Below are 19,494 nucleotides of genomic sequence, written 5' to 3'. Positions count from 1 at the left end.
TTCCACCTGGAAATTATAAGACCAAACTCTCCCCCCTGGCATAGCAGTGTCAGAGAAATACACCTAAAATAGAAGGTTCAAATGAGATCCAGAGTCTCATAAACATAATATGGAAATGTCCAGGTTTCAGTAAGAAATTACTCCTCAAACCAAGAACTAGGATGAACTCAGACTGAAAGAAAAAAAAAATCAACTGATGCCAACACCAAGATGATAGAAATGTCACAATATCTGACAAAGATTTTAAAGTAACCATCATATCACAGTGAAGGAAACAATCAACAAAATTAAAAGGCAACCTGTGGAATGGGAGAAGATACTTGCATATGACATATCTATAAATCCAACACCCAAAGCACAAATAATCCAATTAAAAAATGAGAAGACAGGAGGAGACATTTTCCCAAAGACATACAGATGGCCAAAAGACACATGGAAAGATGCTCAACATCATTCATCATCAGGAAAATACAAATCAAAACTACAATGATATACCACCTCACACCTGTCAGAATGGCTAAAATCAACAACACAAGAGACAACAGGTATTGGTGAGGATGTAGAGAAAAGGAACCCTTCTACAGTGTTGGTGGGAATGCAAAATTGGTGCAGCCACTCTGGAAAACAGTATGGAGGTTCCTCAAAAAGTTAAAAAGAGAACTCCCCGGGCACCTGGGTGGCTTAGTGGGTTAAGCCACTGCCTTTGGCTCAGGTCATGATCTCAGGGTCCTGGGATTGAGTCCCACATCGGGCTCTCTGCTCGGCGGGGAGCCTGCTTCCCTCTCTCTCTCTCACTCTGCCTACTTGTGATCTCTGTCAAATAAATAATATCTTAAAAAAAAAAGAGAACTACCCTATGATCCAACAACTGCACTACTAAGTATTTACCCAAAGAGTACAAAATACTAATTTGAAGGGATATATGCACACTGATGTCTATAGCTACATTATCTACAATAGCCAAATTATGGAAAAAGCCCAAATGTTGACTGAAGAATGGATAAAGAAGAGGTGGTATGTATGTATGTGTGTATATATATATATATATATATATATATATATATGTATGTATGTGTATATATATATATACACACACACAGGTGTATGTATACATACATATATATATGTATAGACATATATGTATATATAGACATATATATATGTGTGTATATATATAGACAGACATATAGACATATATATATACTATACATACACAATGGATCAAAAAGAATGAAAGCCTGCCATTTGCAATGATGGGGATGGAACTAGAGTGCATTACGCTAAGCAAAATAAGTCAGTCAGAAAAAGACAAAGACCAAATGATTTCACTCATATATGGAATTTAAGAAACAAAACAGATAATCATAGGGTGGAAAAGAGAGAGGCAAACCAGGAAAGAGCCTCTTAACTACAGAGAACAAACTGCTGGTTACCAGAGGAGAGGTGGGTAAGGGACTGGAACTTGGTTAAGTTTTTACCCATAATACATAGGTGATGGGGATTAAGGAGGGCACCTGTGATGAGCACCAGGTGTTGTACTGCCGTGCTGAATGACTCAACTACACACCTGAAACTAATATTACACCGTATGTTAACTAATGGGAATTTAAAAACTTAAAAAAACCCATCATAAAAATACTTCCATAATGTATATACTTCATAGAAAAAAATAGAAAGTCTTATCAAAAATACAGAAGATATAAAGAAGAACAAACAGAAATTTTAGAACTGAGAAATACACCAGCTGAAATAAAAACCTCCATGAGTATCAGGAAAGATGATGGTTTTAAGGCTGGTGATGAGGAGAGTAATTACCGTGACTTTCAGTGCTTTAATGAAACCTCAGATGTGAGGCCTTCTAGCCAAGCTTCTGTGATTTCACACTATCAGAGCATTTGCTGTATCCCTGGGGCTTGCAGTTTCCTATAAGTTTGCTGTGGTGGAACCAAGAAAGAAGGCATATGCAGATTTCAACAGAAATTATGATTCCATGAGAGATTTTGAGGAGATGAAGATGGGTGGCATCTTTCAGAGTGAGAAGTGGTTTTGGAATGTAAAGAATTACTTTGGGTTGACTTCCACTGAAGTTGGTCACTGACCTGTGTTCCCGAACTGTGAAACATGAATATTGGGTTATGGATTAGATTTTCTTGATAAACAACTAACAAATCAAAAAAAAAAAAAAAGGAAAAAAAAAACCCTTCCATGAATCGATTCAACAGCAGAATGGAGGTGGCAGAGGAAAGATCAGAGAACTTAAAGAACAACAGAAATTACTCAATCTGAACAACAGAGGGAAATAGACAAAAAATAAGAGAATAAAGCCACCAGGGACTCATGGGACAATGACAAAGATTTTAACCTTCCTGTCATCTGAGTCCTGGAAAGAGAGGACAAAGAGGTTGGAACTGAAAAAAGTACTCAAAGAAATTATGTGTGAAAACTTACCAAATTTGGCAAAAGACATAAACCTACAGATTCACAAAGCTGAGTAAATCCCAAACTAACCAAAGAAATCCACCCAAGACACATCATAGTCCAACTTCTGAAAACTAAAGACAAAAACAAATATTGAAGGCAACCAAAGAAAAACAACACTACTTACAGGAAGAAAACAAGTTAAACATTAGCAGATTTCTCACCAGAATCCCTGCAGGCCAGAGGTGACCAATATTTTTGAAATACTGAAAAGGATCATCAACCTGGAATCCTATAACCAACAAAAACATCTTTTGAGAATGACAGAGAGATAGAGACATTATCAGATGAAGAGAAACTATGAGAATTAATCATCAACAGATCTCTAAGAAAAGGGCTAAAACCAGGGTGCCTGGCTGGATCAGTCAGTAGAGCACATGACTCTCAATCTCACAGTAGTGAGTTCAAACCCCATGTTGGGCATGGATCCTATGTAAAAGAATGGCTAAAGGAAGCTCTCCAAACAGAAAAAAAAAATGGTAAGAAAGGAACCTTGAGGGGCGCCTGGGTGGCTCAGTGGGTTAAGCCGCTGCCTTCGGCTCAGGTCATGATCTCAGGTTCCTGGGATCAAGCGCCACATTGGGTTTTCTGCTCGGCAGGGAGCCTGCTTCCCACTCCCTCTCTGCCTGCTGCTCTGCCTACTTGTGATCTCTCTCTCTGTGTCAAATAAATAAATAAAATCATAAAAAAAAAGAAAGAAAGGAACCTTTCAAAAAGGTAAAAAAAAATAGTAAACCTGCTTTTTCTTTTTTAAGATTTTATTTATTTATTTGTCATAGAGAGAGAAGCGAGAGCAAGCACAGGCAGACAGAGAGGCAGGCAGAGGCAGAGGGAGAAGCAGGCTCCCTGCCAAGCAAGGAGCCGGATGTGGGACTCGATCCCCGGACGCTGGGATCATGACCTGAGCCGAAGGCAGCCGCTTAACCAACTGAGCCACCCAGGTGCCCCGAACCTGCATTTTTATATAGGTAAATACAATAAGCTTTCCTTCTCCTTTTGAGTTTAAGGTTGAAGTGAAAATTATTAACACTGATGTGGTTCTAAATGTATGTACAGGAAAATTTAGGACAATTATAAGTTGGGGAGGGTAAGGAGAGAGAAGGTTTCTATTTATTTAAAGATTTTATTTATTTACTTAGAGCACGGGTATGTAAGAGAGATCGCACAAGAGCAGGGGGTAGGGGCAGAGGGAAAGGGAAAAGCTGACTCCCCACTGAGTAGGGAGCCTGACACAAGGCTGGATCCCAGGACCCTGAGATCATGACCTGAGCTGAAGACAGATGCTTAACCAACCGAGCCACCCAGGTGCCCCAAAAGGTGAAGTTCCTATACTTTACTTGAACTGATAACATGATGACAGCAGTAGACAGTAATAAGTTTTAGATACACACACACACACACCCTGTAGTATCTAAAGCAACCAATAAAAAGCTATACAAAGAAATACAGTTAATAACACTAGAATGAAGCAAAATGGAATTCTAAAAAATGTTCAAGTAATCCACAGGGAGGCAGGAAAGAGAAAAAAAATGAAAAACAGGGCAAAACAAACCAAAAATTGAAGTGGCAGGCTTACTCTTTAAGGGATTGTGATCTAAATATACTGACTAAAAGACACATTAGTGAAGCTGACTAAAAAATGTGCTGCCCATATGCCGTCTATAAGAAATTCACTTCAAATATACAATTATAGGCAGGATGAAAGTAAAAAGATACAAGCAGGTATATCATGTAAACATTAATCAAAAGATAGGGGTGGCAAATATTAGTGATTGTAGCCTTGAGAGCAAAGAAAATCACCAGCTAAACAGAAAGACAATATATACTGATAAAAAGAGGCCACTCTATAAAGAAAATATAGCAATCATAAATGTGTATGCATCCAACAACCCGGTCACAAAATATGTGAAGGAAAAACCAAGAGGAGTGAAAGGAGAGCCAAATAATTCTAGTTATAGTTGGAGACTTCAACATGCCTGCTCAAACACTAACAGAAAAACTAGCCTGAAAATCAGCAAAGATATATAAGAACTTGGCAACACCGTCACCTGGTGGGATCTAATCAACATTTATGGAACAAACATTCTTGTTCTTGTTATCCTCCTAACAAGAACAGGATACACTTTTTTCAAAGTGCCTGTGGAATAGATACTAAGATCATATCCCAGTCCATAAAATAAATCTCAAAAAATTCAAACAACTGAAATCATACAAACTGTGTTCTCTGACCACAATGGATTAGTACTCTAATTCAGTAGCAGAAAGATATTAGGAAAATCTATAAACACTTAAAAACTAAACAACATACTTCTAAGTAATTCATGAGTCGAAGAGGAAGTCTTGAGAGAAATAAAATAATACAATGAAATAACTGAAAGTGAAAATACAACATAGCGAAATTTGTAGGCACAGGTAAAGCAGCACTGACAAGGAAATTTACAGCCCTAAAATGCATACGTTAGAAAAAGAGAAAAAGTCTCAAATTAATAATCTAAGTTCCCATCTCAGAAGCCCAGAAAAAGGCAAACTAAATGCAAAGTAAGCAGGACAAAGTAAATAATAAAGATTAGAGCAGAAATCAACAAGACTGAGAACACAAAGACAATACAGAAAATCAGTGGAGTAGATGGTTCTTTGAGAAGATGGATAAAATTTACTAACTTCCAGCAAGGATGACAGAAAAAAAAAGGAAGACAAATTATTGATATCAGTAAATGAAATATGTGGATATCACTACAAACCCTGTACATATCAAAAGAATAAGAAAGGAATAATAAAAAGAACTCTATACACAAAAATTTGATAACTTAGATGAAATGGTTCACTTCAGTGAAAAACACAACTGACCACAACTCACCCAAGAGAAAACAGATAATTTGAACAGCTCTGTAACTATTAAGGAAAGTGAAATTATAATTTAATAACACTTGAGAAAAATATCCAAGCCCAGACAGTTTCACTGGAGAATTCTATCAAACATTCAGAAAAGTATTAACATAAAATCTATACAATCTCTTCCAAAAATATGGAAGAGAAGGGAACATATCCAAATTCATTTTATAAAGTTAGTATTACCCCGATACCAAAAAAAAAAAGACCATATAAAAAAAGAAGGGGTGCCTGGGTGGCTCAGTTGTTAAGTGGCTGCCTTCAACTCAGGTCATGATCCCAGAGTCCTGGGATCGAGCCCCGGCTCAGGCTCCCTGCTCAGAGGGAAGCCTGCTTCTTCCTCTTCCACTCCCCCTGCTTGTGTTCCCTCTCTCACTGTGTCTCTTTCAAATAAATACATAAAATCTTCAAAAAAGGGGGGGGGCACCTGGGTGGCTCAGTGGGTTAAGCCTCTGCCTTCGGCTCAGGTCATGATCTCAGGGTCCTGGGATCGAGTCCCACATCGGGCTCTCTGCTCAGCAGGGAGCCTGCTTCCCTCTCTCTCTGCCTGCCTCTCCGACTACTTGTGATTTCTCTCTGTCGAATAAATAAATAAAAATCTTAAAAAAAAAAAAACCATTAGAACTGACAAACAGGTTCAGCAAGGTCGCAGACACAAGATCACTATACAAAGCTCAATAAACGGGGCGCCTGGGTGGCTCAGTGGGTTAAGCCTCTGCCTTCAGCTCAGGTCATGATCCCAGGGTCCTGGGATCATGCCCCATGTCGGGCTCTCTGCTCAGCAGGGAGCCTGCTTCCCTTCCTATCTCTCTGCCTGCCTCTCTGCCTACTTGTGATCTCTCTCTGTCAAATAAATAAATAAAAATCTTCATTAAAAAAAAATTCAAAAAAAAAAAAAAACAAACAAAAGAAGAGGGGCGCCTGGATGGCTCAGTGGGTTAAAGCCTCTGCTTTCGGCTCAGGTCATAATCTCAGGGTCCTGGGATGGAGCCCTGCATCAGGCTCTGTTCAGTGGGAAGCCTGCTTCCCCCCTCTCTCTGTCTACTTGTGATCTCTGTCTGTCAAATAAATAAATAAAATCTTAAAAAAAAAGAAAAGAAAAAGAAAACTACAGGCCACTATCTCTCATGAATACAGATGAAAAATCTTTAACAAAAACACTAACATATAGAATTAATCAATATATAAAAAGTTATACACCATGATCATATGGGGTTTATTCCAAGGATACAAGGTTGGTTCAACATTTAAAACTGGTCAGTGTAATTCGCTATATTATACACAAGAAAAGTCACATGATTATACCAACTGATGCAGGAAAAGCATGTGACAAAACTCAACACTCATTCATGACAGAATCAGGAAAAACACGGAGTTAGGGAGCTTCTTTAGCTTGATAAAGAGCTGCTATAAAATGGCAAAAGACTGAATGACTGAGTGCTTTCCCCTGATAGTGAACAAGGTAAGAACACCCACTCTCACCACTCTCAACATAGTGCTGAAAGTTCTAGTCAGTACAATAAGGCAAGAAAAGGAAAGAGAAGGTATATATAGTGCAAAAGAAGAAATAAAACCGTCCCTATTTGAGAAGGGGGATTAAGAGTAGATTTATCTTGATGAGCCCGGAGTAATGCATAGAATTAAAGAATTTTTGTAATGTACACCTGAAATGAATATAACACTGTATATTAATTATAATTCAATTAAAAAAGAAGAAAAAGACCCTAAAACAAAACAAACAACAAATCAACGACAAAAAACCTGTCCCTATTTGCAGATGACATGACTGCTCACATAGAAAATCCTAAGGAGGGGTGCCTGGGTGGCTCAGTGGGTTAGGCCGCTGCCTTCGGCTCAGGTCATGATCTCAGGGTCCTGGGATCGAGTCCCACATCGGGCTCTCTGTTCAGCAGGGAGCCTGCTTCCCTCTCTCTCTCTCTGCCTGCCTCTCCGACTACTTGTGATTTCTCTCTGTCAAATAAATAAATAAAATCTTAAAAAAAAAAGAAAATCCTAAGGAATCCTCCCCCCCCCCCAAATTCCAGAAATGAATACGTTCACCAAGGTTGCAGGATTAAAGACAAACATAAAAATCTACCGTTTTTCTTTACACAGTTGGCCCTATAACAACATGGGTTTGAACTGTGCAGGTATACACAGATTTTTTGGGATACATTCAGTATAGTTAACTATAAATGCATTTTCTCTTCCTTACGATTTTCTTATAACATTTTTGTTTCTCTAGCTCTCTTTAAGAAGACAGTATATAATTCATATAACATATAAAATATGTATTAATTGACTATGTTATTGGTAAGTCTTCCCATCAACAGTAGGCTATTAATAGTTACGTTTTTGAGGAGTCAAACATTATACATAGATTTTTGACTGTGTGATGGCTAGTACCGCTAAGTTCCATGTTTTTTAGAGTTGACTATATTAGAAATTAACACATGGACATCATTTACAATCACTCAAAAAACCTGAAATACTTAGGTATAAATCTAACAAAACATGTATAGGACTTGTATGTTGAAAAGTACATACTGCTAATGAAAGAGATAAAAAAAATCTAAATAAAAAGACATACTCTGTTCATCAATTAGGAGATTCAATATAAGAAAGATACCAATTCTTTTTCATTTGGATATAACTAAAGATGTCAATTCTTGATATATACTGCACTGGATTGGATAGTGTCCCTCAAAATTCATGTTCTTTCTAGAACCTCAGAATGTGACCATATTTGGAAACATGGTCATTGCAGATGTAATTAAGATGAGATCACAATGGAGTAGGATGGACCCTTAACCCAATAATGGCTGGTGTCCAGATAACAAGAGAGAAGAAAAACAAGAGACATGTAAGAAGAATTCCATGTGATGACAGAGACAGAAATTGCAGTGATGAATCTATAAGCCAAGGAATACTAAACATTGTCAGCAACCACTAGAAGCTGAGAAGAGACAAGGAAGGATCCTCCCCCGTAGAGACTTCAAAGAGAACCTTGCCGACACCTTGATTTCAGACTTCTAGCTTCCAGAACTGTGAGAGAGTAAGTTTCTGTTAAAAGCAGTTTGTGGTCATTTGTTTTGGCAGTCCTAGGAAACAAATGCTGTTCAACACAACTGCTATCAAAATCCCCCCCAAAATATTTGTGGACATAGACAAGATTATTCTAAAATACATATGTAGGGGCACCTGGGTGGCTCAGTGGGTTAAAGCCTCTGCCTATGGCTCAGGTCATGATCTCAGGGTCCTGGGATCGAGCCCGGCATCGGGCTCTCTGCTCAGCAGTGAGCCTGCTTCCCCATCCCTCTCTTTCTGTCTACTTGTAATCTGTCTGTCAAATAAATAAAATCTTTAAAAAAATACATATGTAAAGGCAAAGGAACTAGAACATCTAAAACAATTTTGCAGAAGAATAAAGTGGGTAGAATCACTCTACCTGATTTTAAGACTTATTGGGGCACCTGCGTGGCTCAGTGGGTTAAAGCCTCTGCCTCCGGCTCAGCTCATGATCCCAAGGTCCTGGGATCAAGCCCCACATCGGGCTCTGCTCAGCGGGAAGCCTGCTTCCTCCTCTCTCTCTCTCTGCCTGCCTCTCTGCCTACTTGTAATCTCTGTCAAATAAATAAATAAAATCTTTAAAAAAAGACTTATTACATAGTTACAGTAATCAGGACTGTGATATTGGCAGAGGGATAGACACATAGAGAACAGAACAGAGAACCCAGCAACAGACTCACATGAATATGCCCAACTGATCTCTGTTAAAAGTACAAAAGCAATTTAATGGAGGAAAGACAGCCTTGTCAAGAAAATGGTTCTAGAACAAGAGACATGCATAGACAAAATGAACTGTAACCTAAATCTCATACCTCATACAAAAATTAACTTAAAATGTACCATAAACTTAAATATAAAACAGAAAACCATAAAAACTTAAAAAAAAAAAAGCCCCAAGGGAACAGGATAAAGTCTTGGGGATGTAGTGAGGCAAGGAGTTCTACAATGGACTGGACACCAAAAGTAGGATCAGTAAGACGAAGTTGATGAAATGGGCAAATTAAAAATTTGTTCTGTGAACGACCTTGTAAGTTGATGAGTAAAACAAGCTGGGACTGCGAGAAAATATTTTCGAACCATTTATCAGATTAGTATCTATACTATAAAGAACTCTCAAAACTGAACAGTAAACAAGCAAAACAATCCAATTACAAAATGGACAAAAGATACGAGCAGACATTTCACCAGAGAGGATATACAGACGGCAAATAAGCACGTGACAGGACGGTCCATCTAACATCATTAGTTGTTAGGGAAATACAAGTTAAAACCACACTAAATTATGACACACTTCTCAGAATGGCTAAAATAAAACAATAGTGATAACATCAAATACTGACAAGGATGTGGAGATTCTGGATTATTCACACACTTTGAGCAAGAGTGTAAAATGTTACAGATGCTCTGGAAAACAGTTTGGCAGTTTCTTTAAAATCTAAACATGCAATTACTGTATGAACCAGCAACTGCTTTCTTAGGTACTATCCCAGAGAAACAAAGACTCATGTTCACACAAAAACCTGTATACAAATGTTTACAGCAGCTTTATTTGTCATAGCCCCCACTAGAAACAACCCAGATGTCCTTCAACAGGTGAATGGTTAAGTGAACTGTGGTACCAGTTCATCCATACCAGGGAATACTACTGAGCAATAAAAACAAATGACATATTGATACATGCAGCAACTGGTAACTTGATGAATCTCCAGAGAATTCTTGTGACTGAAAAAAAGCCAGTCTCAAAAGGTTATATACTATATGATTCCAAATTTCAAAAATTAGATACTGTATGATTTAATCTACAGAATATTATGGAAATGACAGAATTATAGAAATTGATGATAGGTTAGTTGTTGCCATGGATTAAGGAGGGGCTGGGGTGGGAAAGAAGTGGGTGGGAATTATAGAAGGGCAACATGAGGTATCCTTGTGATAGAAAAGTTCTGTGTCTTGACTATAATAATGTCAATATCCCGATTGTGATATTGTTTTATATAAAATGTTACCATTGGGGAAAACTGGGTAAAACATAAATAAGATTTCTTGTATTACTTCTTACAACTTCATGTGAATCTACAATTATTTCAAAATAGAATTTTAATTAAGGAGGGCATATATTGCATGGAACCCTGGGTATTATACATAATGAACCCTGGAACACTACATCAAAAACTAATGATGTGGGGCACCTGGGTGGCTCAGTGGGTTAAGCCTCTACCTTCGGCTCAGGTCATGATCTCAGGGCCCTGGGATCAAGCCCCACATGGGGCTCTCTGCTCAGCAGGGAGCCTGCTTCCCCCTCTCTCTCTGCCTATTTGTGATCTGTCAAATAAATTAAAAAAACTTAAAAAAAATACTAATGATGTACTGTATGGTGACTAACACAACATAATTTAAAAAAAGAAAAGATAAACCAGAGCAATCCATTTCCTCTTTAAAATAATCTAGAATATGAACCTAAAGATAGGCTTGCCTATTTAAGCATATTAAATCATCCTTCCTGCTTTTTCATTGGCAATAGCTTCTGAATGCCAAGTTGTGCCTCTCCTTTGAACTGAAGCCTAGCAAGAGCAGGTAAAGAAGATATGTGTTTTGGAGGAAAGAGCTCTGGAAGTACAGTCAGATGATCTGAGTTCTAGTCCTGACTCTCATTCATTAGCCATATGAACTTAGGCAAAGTGGTAACTCGACTTTTTTGAAAGGCAGCTATGCTCACCACTAGTGCCACCAACAGGGTAATCTGACTTTTCTAAAACTTAAAAATTTCCTCATTTGAGAGGACTTGTCAAGAATAATAGTACAGCACTCTATTTCACAGAAATGCTAGGGAGGGGGCAGGGATCCTATGAAATAACCGATACAAGAATCCTTTAGGGGTGCCTGGGTGGCTCAGTGGGTTAAGCCTCTGCCTTCGGCTCAGGTCCTGACTCAGGGTCCTGGGATCATGCCCCACATCGGCCCCGCATCGAGCTATCTGCTCAGCAGGGAGCCTGTTTCCCCTCTCTCCCTGCCTGCCTCTCTGCCTACTTGTGATCCCTCTCTCTCTGTCAAATAAATAAAATAAAATAAAATCTTTAAAATAAGAATCCTTTGAACAATGTAAAGCACAATACTGTGAGACATGAGGTTTTATATCTGTGCAAGAGCCATTTTACCACAGTATGGAGTCACTTAGTAATGCTCAATAATCACTAACTGCTCAATAAATAATGCGTGACTAGTCATTACAAAAGTCAAACAAGGGCTGAATTTTCTCCCAAGAATTTAAAACAAAGGAGATATATAACATATTCAATCAAAGAGGAAAAAGCAACATATATAAGAAGCCAACAGGATTATTAAATTAATCTCTACATTAAAAAAGTGAACTATCCCACCACGTTTCAGGGGATGAGCAATAATGGATGTGAGACTTGTCAAAAAAGTAGAAAAACACTGAGCTCTGTAGCAGAAAACCCAAGATCCAGGGAGATGGAACAGTAATAGATAGAATAAAAGTGTAAAAAAAATTGCTCTGAGTGGTTTAGGCCTTATATAGAGACTATGGAAATGGATCAATTTGGATTTACAGTACAATTTAATTTTAGTTTGTATTAGTTACCATGGCAAACACATCTGAAGGTCCAGATGAGGCTCATGGCTTAGAAATAGAACTTTCTCTTCTCCCCAAAAGAAAGTAAAATATATATATATATATCCAAAATGTTCAATGCTAATTTTTTTTAAACTTAAATTCACACAGGCCATAATTATATAGCTCCAGGAGAATTCTAGGTTTTTGAAGTCGATGCAGGTTTGTACCGGGTTGTCACCCTGCTACACTGTTCCACCATCTGCTGTGGTTTGCACATATTTTTATAGGAAGAGGCAATTGAGCCCAAAGCAGAGTCAGGATCCTCAGTTATTAACATGGACTCAAATAATGACTTCCTGGGAGACTTTAAGCAAGCCACTTAACCTTAATATTTTATAGCTCCCTTATAATAACAATACCACCTTACATGTGTATGAGCTGTAAAGTTTACAACACAAATTACTATTTTAATTGATCCATAAAACCTCAGTGTGGGAGTCAGAGCAGGTGTTATTTCCATTTTACAAATGAGAAAATCAAAGTCAAATGGCACAGAAGGACCCTACCTTACACCATAAACAAAACAACTAAAAATGGGATCATAAACCTATATGTAAGAGATGAAAGCATAAAAACTTCTACAAGAAAACACTGGGGAAAATCTTTCAAGATCTGAGATAGGCAAAGACTTCTTATCATGACCAAAACATGAACCATAAAGAAAATTGATAAATTAGACTTCACCAAAACTTAGAACTTTTGCTTTTTAAGTTATGTCATTAAGAAAATGAAATGACAAGCCAGAGACAGGGGGAAAATATTTACAAACAGCATATCTGATAAATTATTTGTACCTAGAATATATAAATAAATCCTACAACTCAACAAGAACCCAATTTTTAAAATGGGAAAATAACTGGATGGACATTTTCCCAAAGGCGGCATAGAAAAGGTCAACAAACACATAAAAAATTATAAACACCATTAGCCATCAAGAAAATACAAATCAAAACCACAATGAGCTACCACTACAGCCTCACTAAAATGACTATAATGAAAAAGATAGACATTATTCTGTCGATGAGGAAGTGTGGAAATTAGAACCCTCATACACTGCTGGTAGGGATGGTAGGGATGTAAAATAGTGCAACCACTTTGGAAAACAGATTGTAGCTCCTCAGAAAGTTAAATATAAAGCTACCAAATGACCCAGAAATTCATATATTCAAGAGTACTGAAAACATATGTCCACAAAGACTGGTATACAAATATCATAGCAGTATTATTCGTAATAGCTAAAAAGTAAAACCAACTCAAATGACTACCAACTAGTGAGTAGATAAAGAAAATGTGATATAGCCATTCAGTAGAATATAATAACATAGGAAGGATTAAAATACTGATACCTGCTACATGGATGAGCCTCAAAAATATTATGCTAAATTGAAAGAAGCTAGACACAAGAGATCACACTCTGCATGGTTTCATTCACATGAAGTGTCCAGAAAGAGAAAATTGGCAAGAGTAGCAGATCTGTGGTTGCCTGGGCCTTAAGGTGGGAACAGGGACTAATCACAAATAGGTGAGAAGAAACTTTGGGGTAATGGAAATATTCTAAAACTGGACGGTGGTGACAGTTGCATTAACTCTATAAACTTACTAAAATCACCAAATGGTACATATACAAATGTATATAAATTACACCTCAATGAAGCTAATTTAAAAATCAACGAATAAACCTGTGCTGAAAAAAAAAAAAAAACAACTGCAGAGAAGGGACAAAAATACAGGTCCTCCATGTTCCTTCTACTCTATTACCTGCCTTAAAGAAATGGGAAGAATAACAATAAGGTTTTTCAAAGGGTTACTATCATCACAGTGGAAGTAACAATTCTACCAGGTTTTGAAAACACAAAATAATTAAAAATTCCAGGTGGTACTGCTATTTTCATTTAATCCATAGTATAGCTGTATCAGAAATTTTCTACTTTTAACTCTTTACAGTTCATAAACACAGGGAAATTTTATAGTGTGTAAGTATATTGTAATATGAATTTATTTACCCTAAAACTCACATCAGAAAGCACTATTCTATGTCATTTCTAACACAGAGGCAGTTTTAATTTTAAAGAATAGTTTAGTATCACTGGTTGACTTACGGTAAGGATAATGACGCTCAGAGCATCTTCAAAATGACCCCAAACTTCTTCCAGGGGACACAGTTCCGAATCTGGCACCCCATCTGGCACTAAGAGGTTAATCAAGTTGTGCATACATTTGCTGAAATCAAAAAGAGAAAACTCATCCCATAAGGAAATAAATCACTGGCATCATGGCTAAGATAAGTAAAATCTGGATCTCATCCCAGACTACGAGCTTCAAAACACTTCTGTTCTTCCCTCATTTTTATCTGGCCTCCAACCTCAGAAGACAGATTTTTGAAGCTATAAAAGGGGCTGACCAATCCTCCTTTTTATTATGCCTATGGTTGTCTTTCACATTTTTTTAGTTTCCTGCACTAAGGAGTTGTAGCTGTTTATTATATTTTATGAGCTGGTTCAATCTATAGACATTTTAAAGCATCTCATTACATCCCGAAACAGGCAAGGGAATTGGGATTTAAACTGGGAATAATTCCAGGAGAACTGTCTCTCATGTCTCAGAAAAGAAAGATTGTAATAAAGTTTTTCATAGAAAAATCACACATCATTTCCCCCACATTTAGGCATAGAAAACATAAAATCTCTAATAAATAATATTTTGCATTATGATGCAGAGTTAGTCCTTAAAGAAAGGTGCTTAGAAAAAACACCTGGGGCAAATATCACAAAATGTTAACATTTGTTAAATTTGGGTGGTGGGTGCATTGGTGGTTGTTATATTAATCTCTGAAAGGTACTTAGTAATTTTATCATATATATAGTCTCACACAAAGAAGCAACTTTGCCCCCTTTTTTATCCTCTTTTGAGAAATCCAGACTCCCTGACATACCTAATTAATCCTTGGTCTATATTATAACTCTAAATATGGAGCTGTTTTGAGGGTTTTTTAGTTCAGGAGTTACAGGAGTTCCCCGATCATCTTTTAAGTTGGACCATTTGAGTCTGACTGATGACTTATGGGTTATCAAACCCATAAGCTTGATATCTTTTGGTTATCAAAAAGCCTAGATTTGGTGTTAAGTTACATATACTAACCTGTATTTCAACACATCAATGGATTCTTTCTTTTTGTAAAGCAGTAAGGCCCTTTTCAAGGCCTTCAGAGCAATGGAAGGATAGTGTGCAGGCATTTCCACTGCTAATGCTATAGGAAGGAAAGAAAAAAAGGCTGTTGAGTACCTTATCTATCAGTTTTCATCCCAGGCTACAACTTGCTCTCTCTAATGAAACTGGCCTGGAACAGATTAACACAAACCAACCAACCAACGGACAAAACCCCCCCAAAACGCATTTTATGAAATCAGGAGTCCATGCTGGTTTTCGGAGACAGCTTATAGATTCTTGGTAGAAAAACCTGATAGGGCCACCAGGGTAATCTCTTTAGCAAACATCAACAGAGAACCTACTGTTTCTGTGATCCTGCTCACAGTCTTTTTTTTTTTTTTTTTACCTGCTCACAGGTAAAGTGATAATCTAATGAGCCAGAGTCAAGGAGCGGCACACAAAGGTGGAAACAAAAAGCAGATCAGTAAAAGGGCAATAATCAAACGGACTCTGAAAAACAGCCTGAGGGTTTTGAAGGGGCGGGGAGTGGGAGGTTGGGGGAACCAGGTGGTGGGTATTAGGGAGGGCACGGATTACATGGAGCACTGGGTGTGGTGCAAAAAACAATGAATACTGTTACACTGAAAAGAAATAAAAAATTTAAAAAAACCAGATTTATTCTACAATATATTGTTTTAGGCTAATACTAAAAACAGGAAACAGTTGACATGAGAGTGAGTGTCAGAGATAAGAAACCCTAAAACTTCCAAATGCAGTTACCAGGTTTCTAATTGGAGACCCATTATATAAGAAGTGGTCACCATTACATGTCCATAAAGTATAGACCAGCTGCTCCTTGTCTCTAGGAATTTTGTCTTACGAGATAAGGAAAGGCAAATGTGACCTTTGTGCCTAATACCTTTATTAACCACACAGGTTCCCGAGGAGGGAAGGGGGAGAAAAAAGGAAAAATAATTAGGCCGTTTCCTGCAGCATATCCCCATATAGGTTCTGGGACCCCAAATACTACTTACTTACAGCCCATCCAGAAATTGAGAGTGGTAATTGTATTAAAGAATATTACCAGTATTTCTTTGTACACTTTATTTTTTAAAAGTAATCTCTACACCGAGTTTCGTGATCTACTGACTGAACCAGCCAAGGATCCCCTTCTTTGTACACTTTAATAAATTGCTAAGATTGTATCATCTTTGATTAGTTAAACAGTTGATGGTCATTTCTATCTAGCTGAGTAAAACCAGCTTTCCAAGGTTCAAGCTCCCCCTTTTGCGTAGTTATGTAATTCAATTCCACACCTAGAGTAGGCATGGTAGTGCATTATAGAGTAGTGCATTATAAGTAATGCACTTTACTCAGGTGTCTAAGAACAACAAATATAAGCAATTATTCTTCACGACCCTAAGGACCTTATAGTCTCATATAAAGAAAAAGATAGATGCATTAATGACTATAATACATGACATTTCAAGAACGCCATTAGAGAAGGAGAAACAAAGTGCTATGAGAGAACATTATATTCCACCTGAAGGTAAAGAATGAAGGACAGAGAGAAGAAAAAGTAGTATAATTTAAATGGGTAACAGTCTTCCAAAAACATAAATATAGCACTTACATGCAATTATTTCAAATGTTTTACTTTCCAAATGAGGCAGTTCCCACACTGATTCCAGGAAGCTGTCAAGGAATGGATCATTCATTTTGGCTTTAACTTCAAACTCATACAGCAGAAGCAATGTCTCACATGGATCACTTGAGAAGTCCCCTAAGAGGGAGGCAAAAATGCAACATCCTCTGTGATTATATTTTATTCTAATCTCTCTTCTGGGGAGACTTTTCTGTTGAGGAAAATTAATTCTACTTAAAAATTGAAGGTTGTCCTAGCTTCTGTATATAGACATTATATATATATATATATTTTTTTAAAGATTTTATTGATTTATTTGACAGACAGAGATTACAAGTAGGCAGAGAGGCAGGCAGAGAGAGAGGAGGAAGCAGGCTCCCTGCCGAGCAGAGAGCTCGATGCGGGGCTCGATCCCAGGACCCTGGGATCATGACCCAAGCTTAAGGCAGCAGCTTAACCACTGAACTACCCAGGCGCCCCAGACATTTTATATTTTTAAATCATTAGATACATTTTTACATTTTATATCATTAAATACATTATAAATTTAAATCATTAAATATATTTTTACATTTTAAATCATTAAATACATTACAAATTCATCAACACTTTGAGCACCCTCTAATGCATTCAGTAGCATTACCTACATTTCCTGAAATTATTGCCATAATGTTCCTTAATAGCCTGAAAAAGTCCTGCTACTATCTAATCTAGATCCAATGTTTATCTGCCTCACTTTAATGACTGTGTTAACCAAAAGATGGAATGCTGTATAAGCTAACTGTGGTTTTATTTTAAGCAAAGTAAAAAAGTGTTTCCAAATTATTTCCTTTAGTCAATAAATAGTATTTTTTGGGTATCACCATGGGAAGAAAGTTCTATCAGATTGCATATACCACAGAATGTGAGATGGTTTCCATTCATCCTGGTTAGACTGAACTTTTTTAAAAAGTTTTTTTTTCTTTTTTAAATATTTTATTTATTTATATGAGAGAGAGAGAGAGAGAGAGAGAGAGAGAGTAAGCAAGAGAGCACAAGCTGGGGGGGAGAGGCAGAGCGAAAGGGAGAAGATGACTCCCTGCTGAGCAGGGAGCCCAATGTGGGACTCAATCCCAGGACCCTGGGATCACGACTGGAGCCGAAGGTAGACGTTTAACCAACTGAGCCAACCAGGTGCCCCTAAAAAAAGTTTTGAGGTATAGCACACATACAATAAACTGAATAAAACCCATTAATCTTAAAGAAGCAGCTTGTTGAATTTTCACGTATGTTTAAACCATGTAACCACTACCCTGTATCTCATGATACAGAACACTTCCAACATTGGTGCTCCTTTTCAAGTCAATATCACCTTAGCAGAGTTAACTATTTTGATTTCTGTCACTATTGATTGTTACTGCCTATTCTTGAATGTCATTGCTAGTACACAGAAATATAATAGATTTTTGGATATTTGGCCTTATATTCTATAACTTGCCAAATTCACTTACTAATCACAGTAACTTTTCTGTAGATTGTTGTGGATTTTCTATGTAGACAATCATGTCATCTGCAAATAGAAGGGGTTTTATTTCTTCTTTTTCACTCTATGTCTTTTTTCCATTCTTTTGCTTGGCTCATTGCACTGGTTAAGACTTCTAGGAAGATGCTGAACAGAAATGAGAGCAGACAACCTTGACTTGTTCCTGCCCTTAGAGGGAAAGCATTCAGCCTTTCGTCAGTAAACTTGATATTAGCTGTAGTTTTATCTTTGTAGATGCCCTGTATCAGGTTGAGAAACTTCCCTACTTTTCTTGGTTTGCTCAGGGTTTTTTAAAAAATCATAAATGGATGTTCAATCTTTTCACATAACTGTTGATAGGGTAATTTGAGTCTACAATGTTGAACCTAGGACAAACTGCACATAGTTATGGTCTCTTATCCTTTTCAAATTTTACTAAATTTAACTTGCTAATATTTTGTTGAGGATTTCTGCAGGTATTTTCATGAGGAATATTGGTCCATAGCTTTCTTTTCTCTTATTTTGTCTGGTATTGATATCAGTAAAAATGAGCTCATAAAATGAACCGAGAAGTATGCCCTCTTCTTTCTTGAAGGGTCTGTATAAAGCTGGTATTATGTCTTTAAATGTTTGATAGAATTCCCTACTGGAGTTTTCTCTAAGATTTTAAACTACAAATTCAATGGGTATAAGACTATTATTCAGATTATCTATTTCTCCTTGAAGGAGCTTTGTTAGTTTGTGGCTTTCAAGGAATTTGTCCACCTCATAAAAAGCTGTCAAAGTCATAGGCATAAGGCTGATCATAACAGTTGTTAATCATCTTTTTAAATGTCTTCAGGATCTATAGTGATGTCTCTATTTTCATTCTGGACATTGTTAATTTGTATCTATCTGCCTAGTTAGGGGTTTCTCAATTATACTGATCTTCTCAAAACAACAACAACATAGCTCTTGATTTCATTGTTTTTAATTTAATGTATTTTGTTTTTATTTTTAAGATTTATTTTTAAGTAACCTTTACACCCAATGTGGGACTCAAACTCACAGCCCCAAGATCAAGAGTGGCATGCTGAGCAACTGAACCAGCCAGGCACCCGTTTTAAATTTTATTGATTTCTGATCTTATTT

At 37.2% G+C, this 19,494-nt stretch overlaps 1 protein-coding gene across 3 annotated transcripts in view; it reads right to left on the bottom strand.

Annotated features, from left to right (window-relative positions):
- The window catches only part of TEX11 (testis expressed 11), a 312,028-nt gene that overhangs the window by 13,857 nt on the left and 278,677 nt on the right, over positions 1–19,494 (bottom strand). For all 3 annotated transcript variants that reach the window (XM_082716160.1, XM_082716159.1, XM_082716161.1), the window contains 3 exons: positions 16,851–17,000; positions 15,209–15,317; positions 14,170–14,290 (listed from right to left, as the gene is read on the bottom strand). In XM_082716160.1, the coding sequence (XP_082572286.1) occupies positions 14,170–14,290; positions 15,209–15,317; positions 16,851–17,000 (380 nt within the window). The remainder of the gene's footprint in view (positions 1–14,169; positions 14,291–15,208; positions 15,318–16,850; positions 17,001–19,494) is intronic.

The sequence above is a fragment of the Mustela nivalis genome (assembly GCF_964662115.1).
Source record: "Mustela nivalis genome assembly, chromosome: X".
NCBI lineage: Eukaryota > Metazoa > Chordata > Mammalia > Carnivora > Mustelidae > Mustela > Mustela nivalis.
This window is presented reverse-complemented; position numbering and strand designations above follow the sequence as displayed.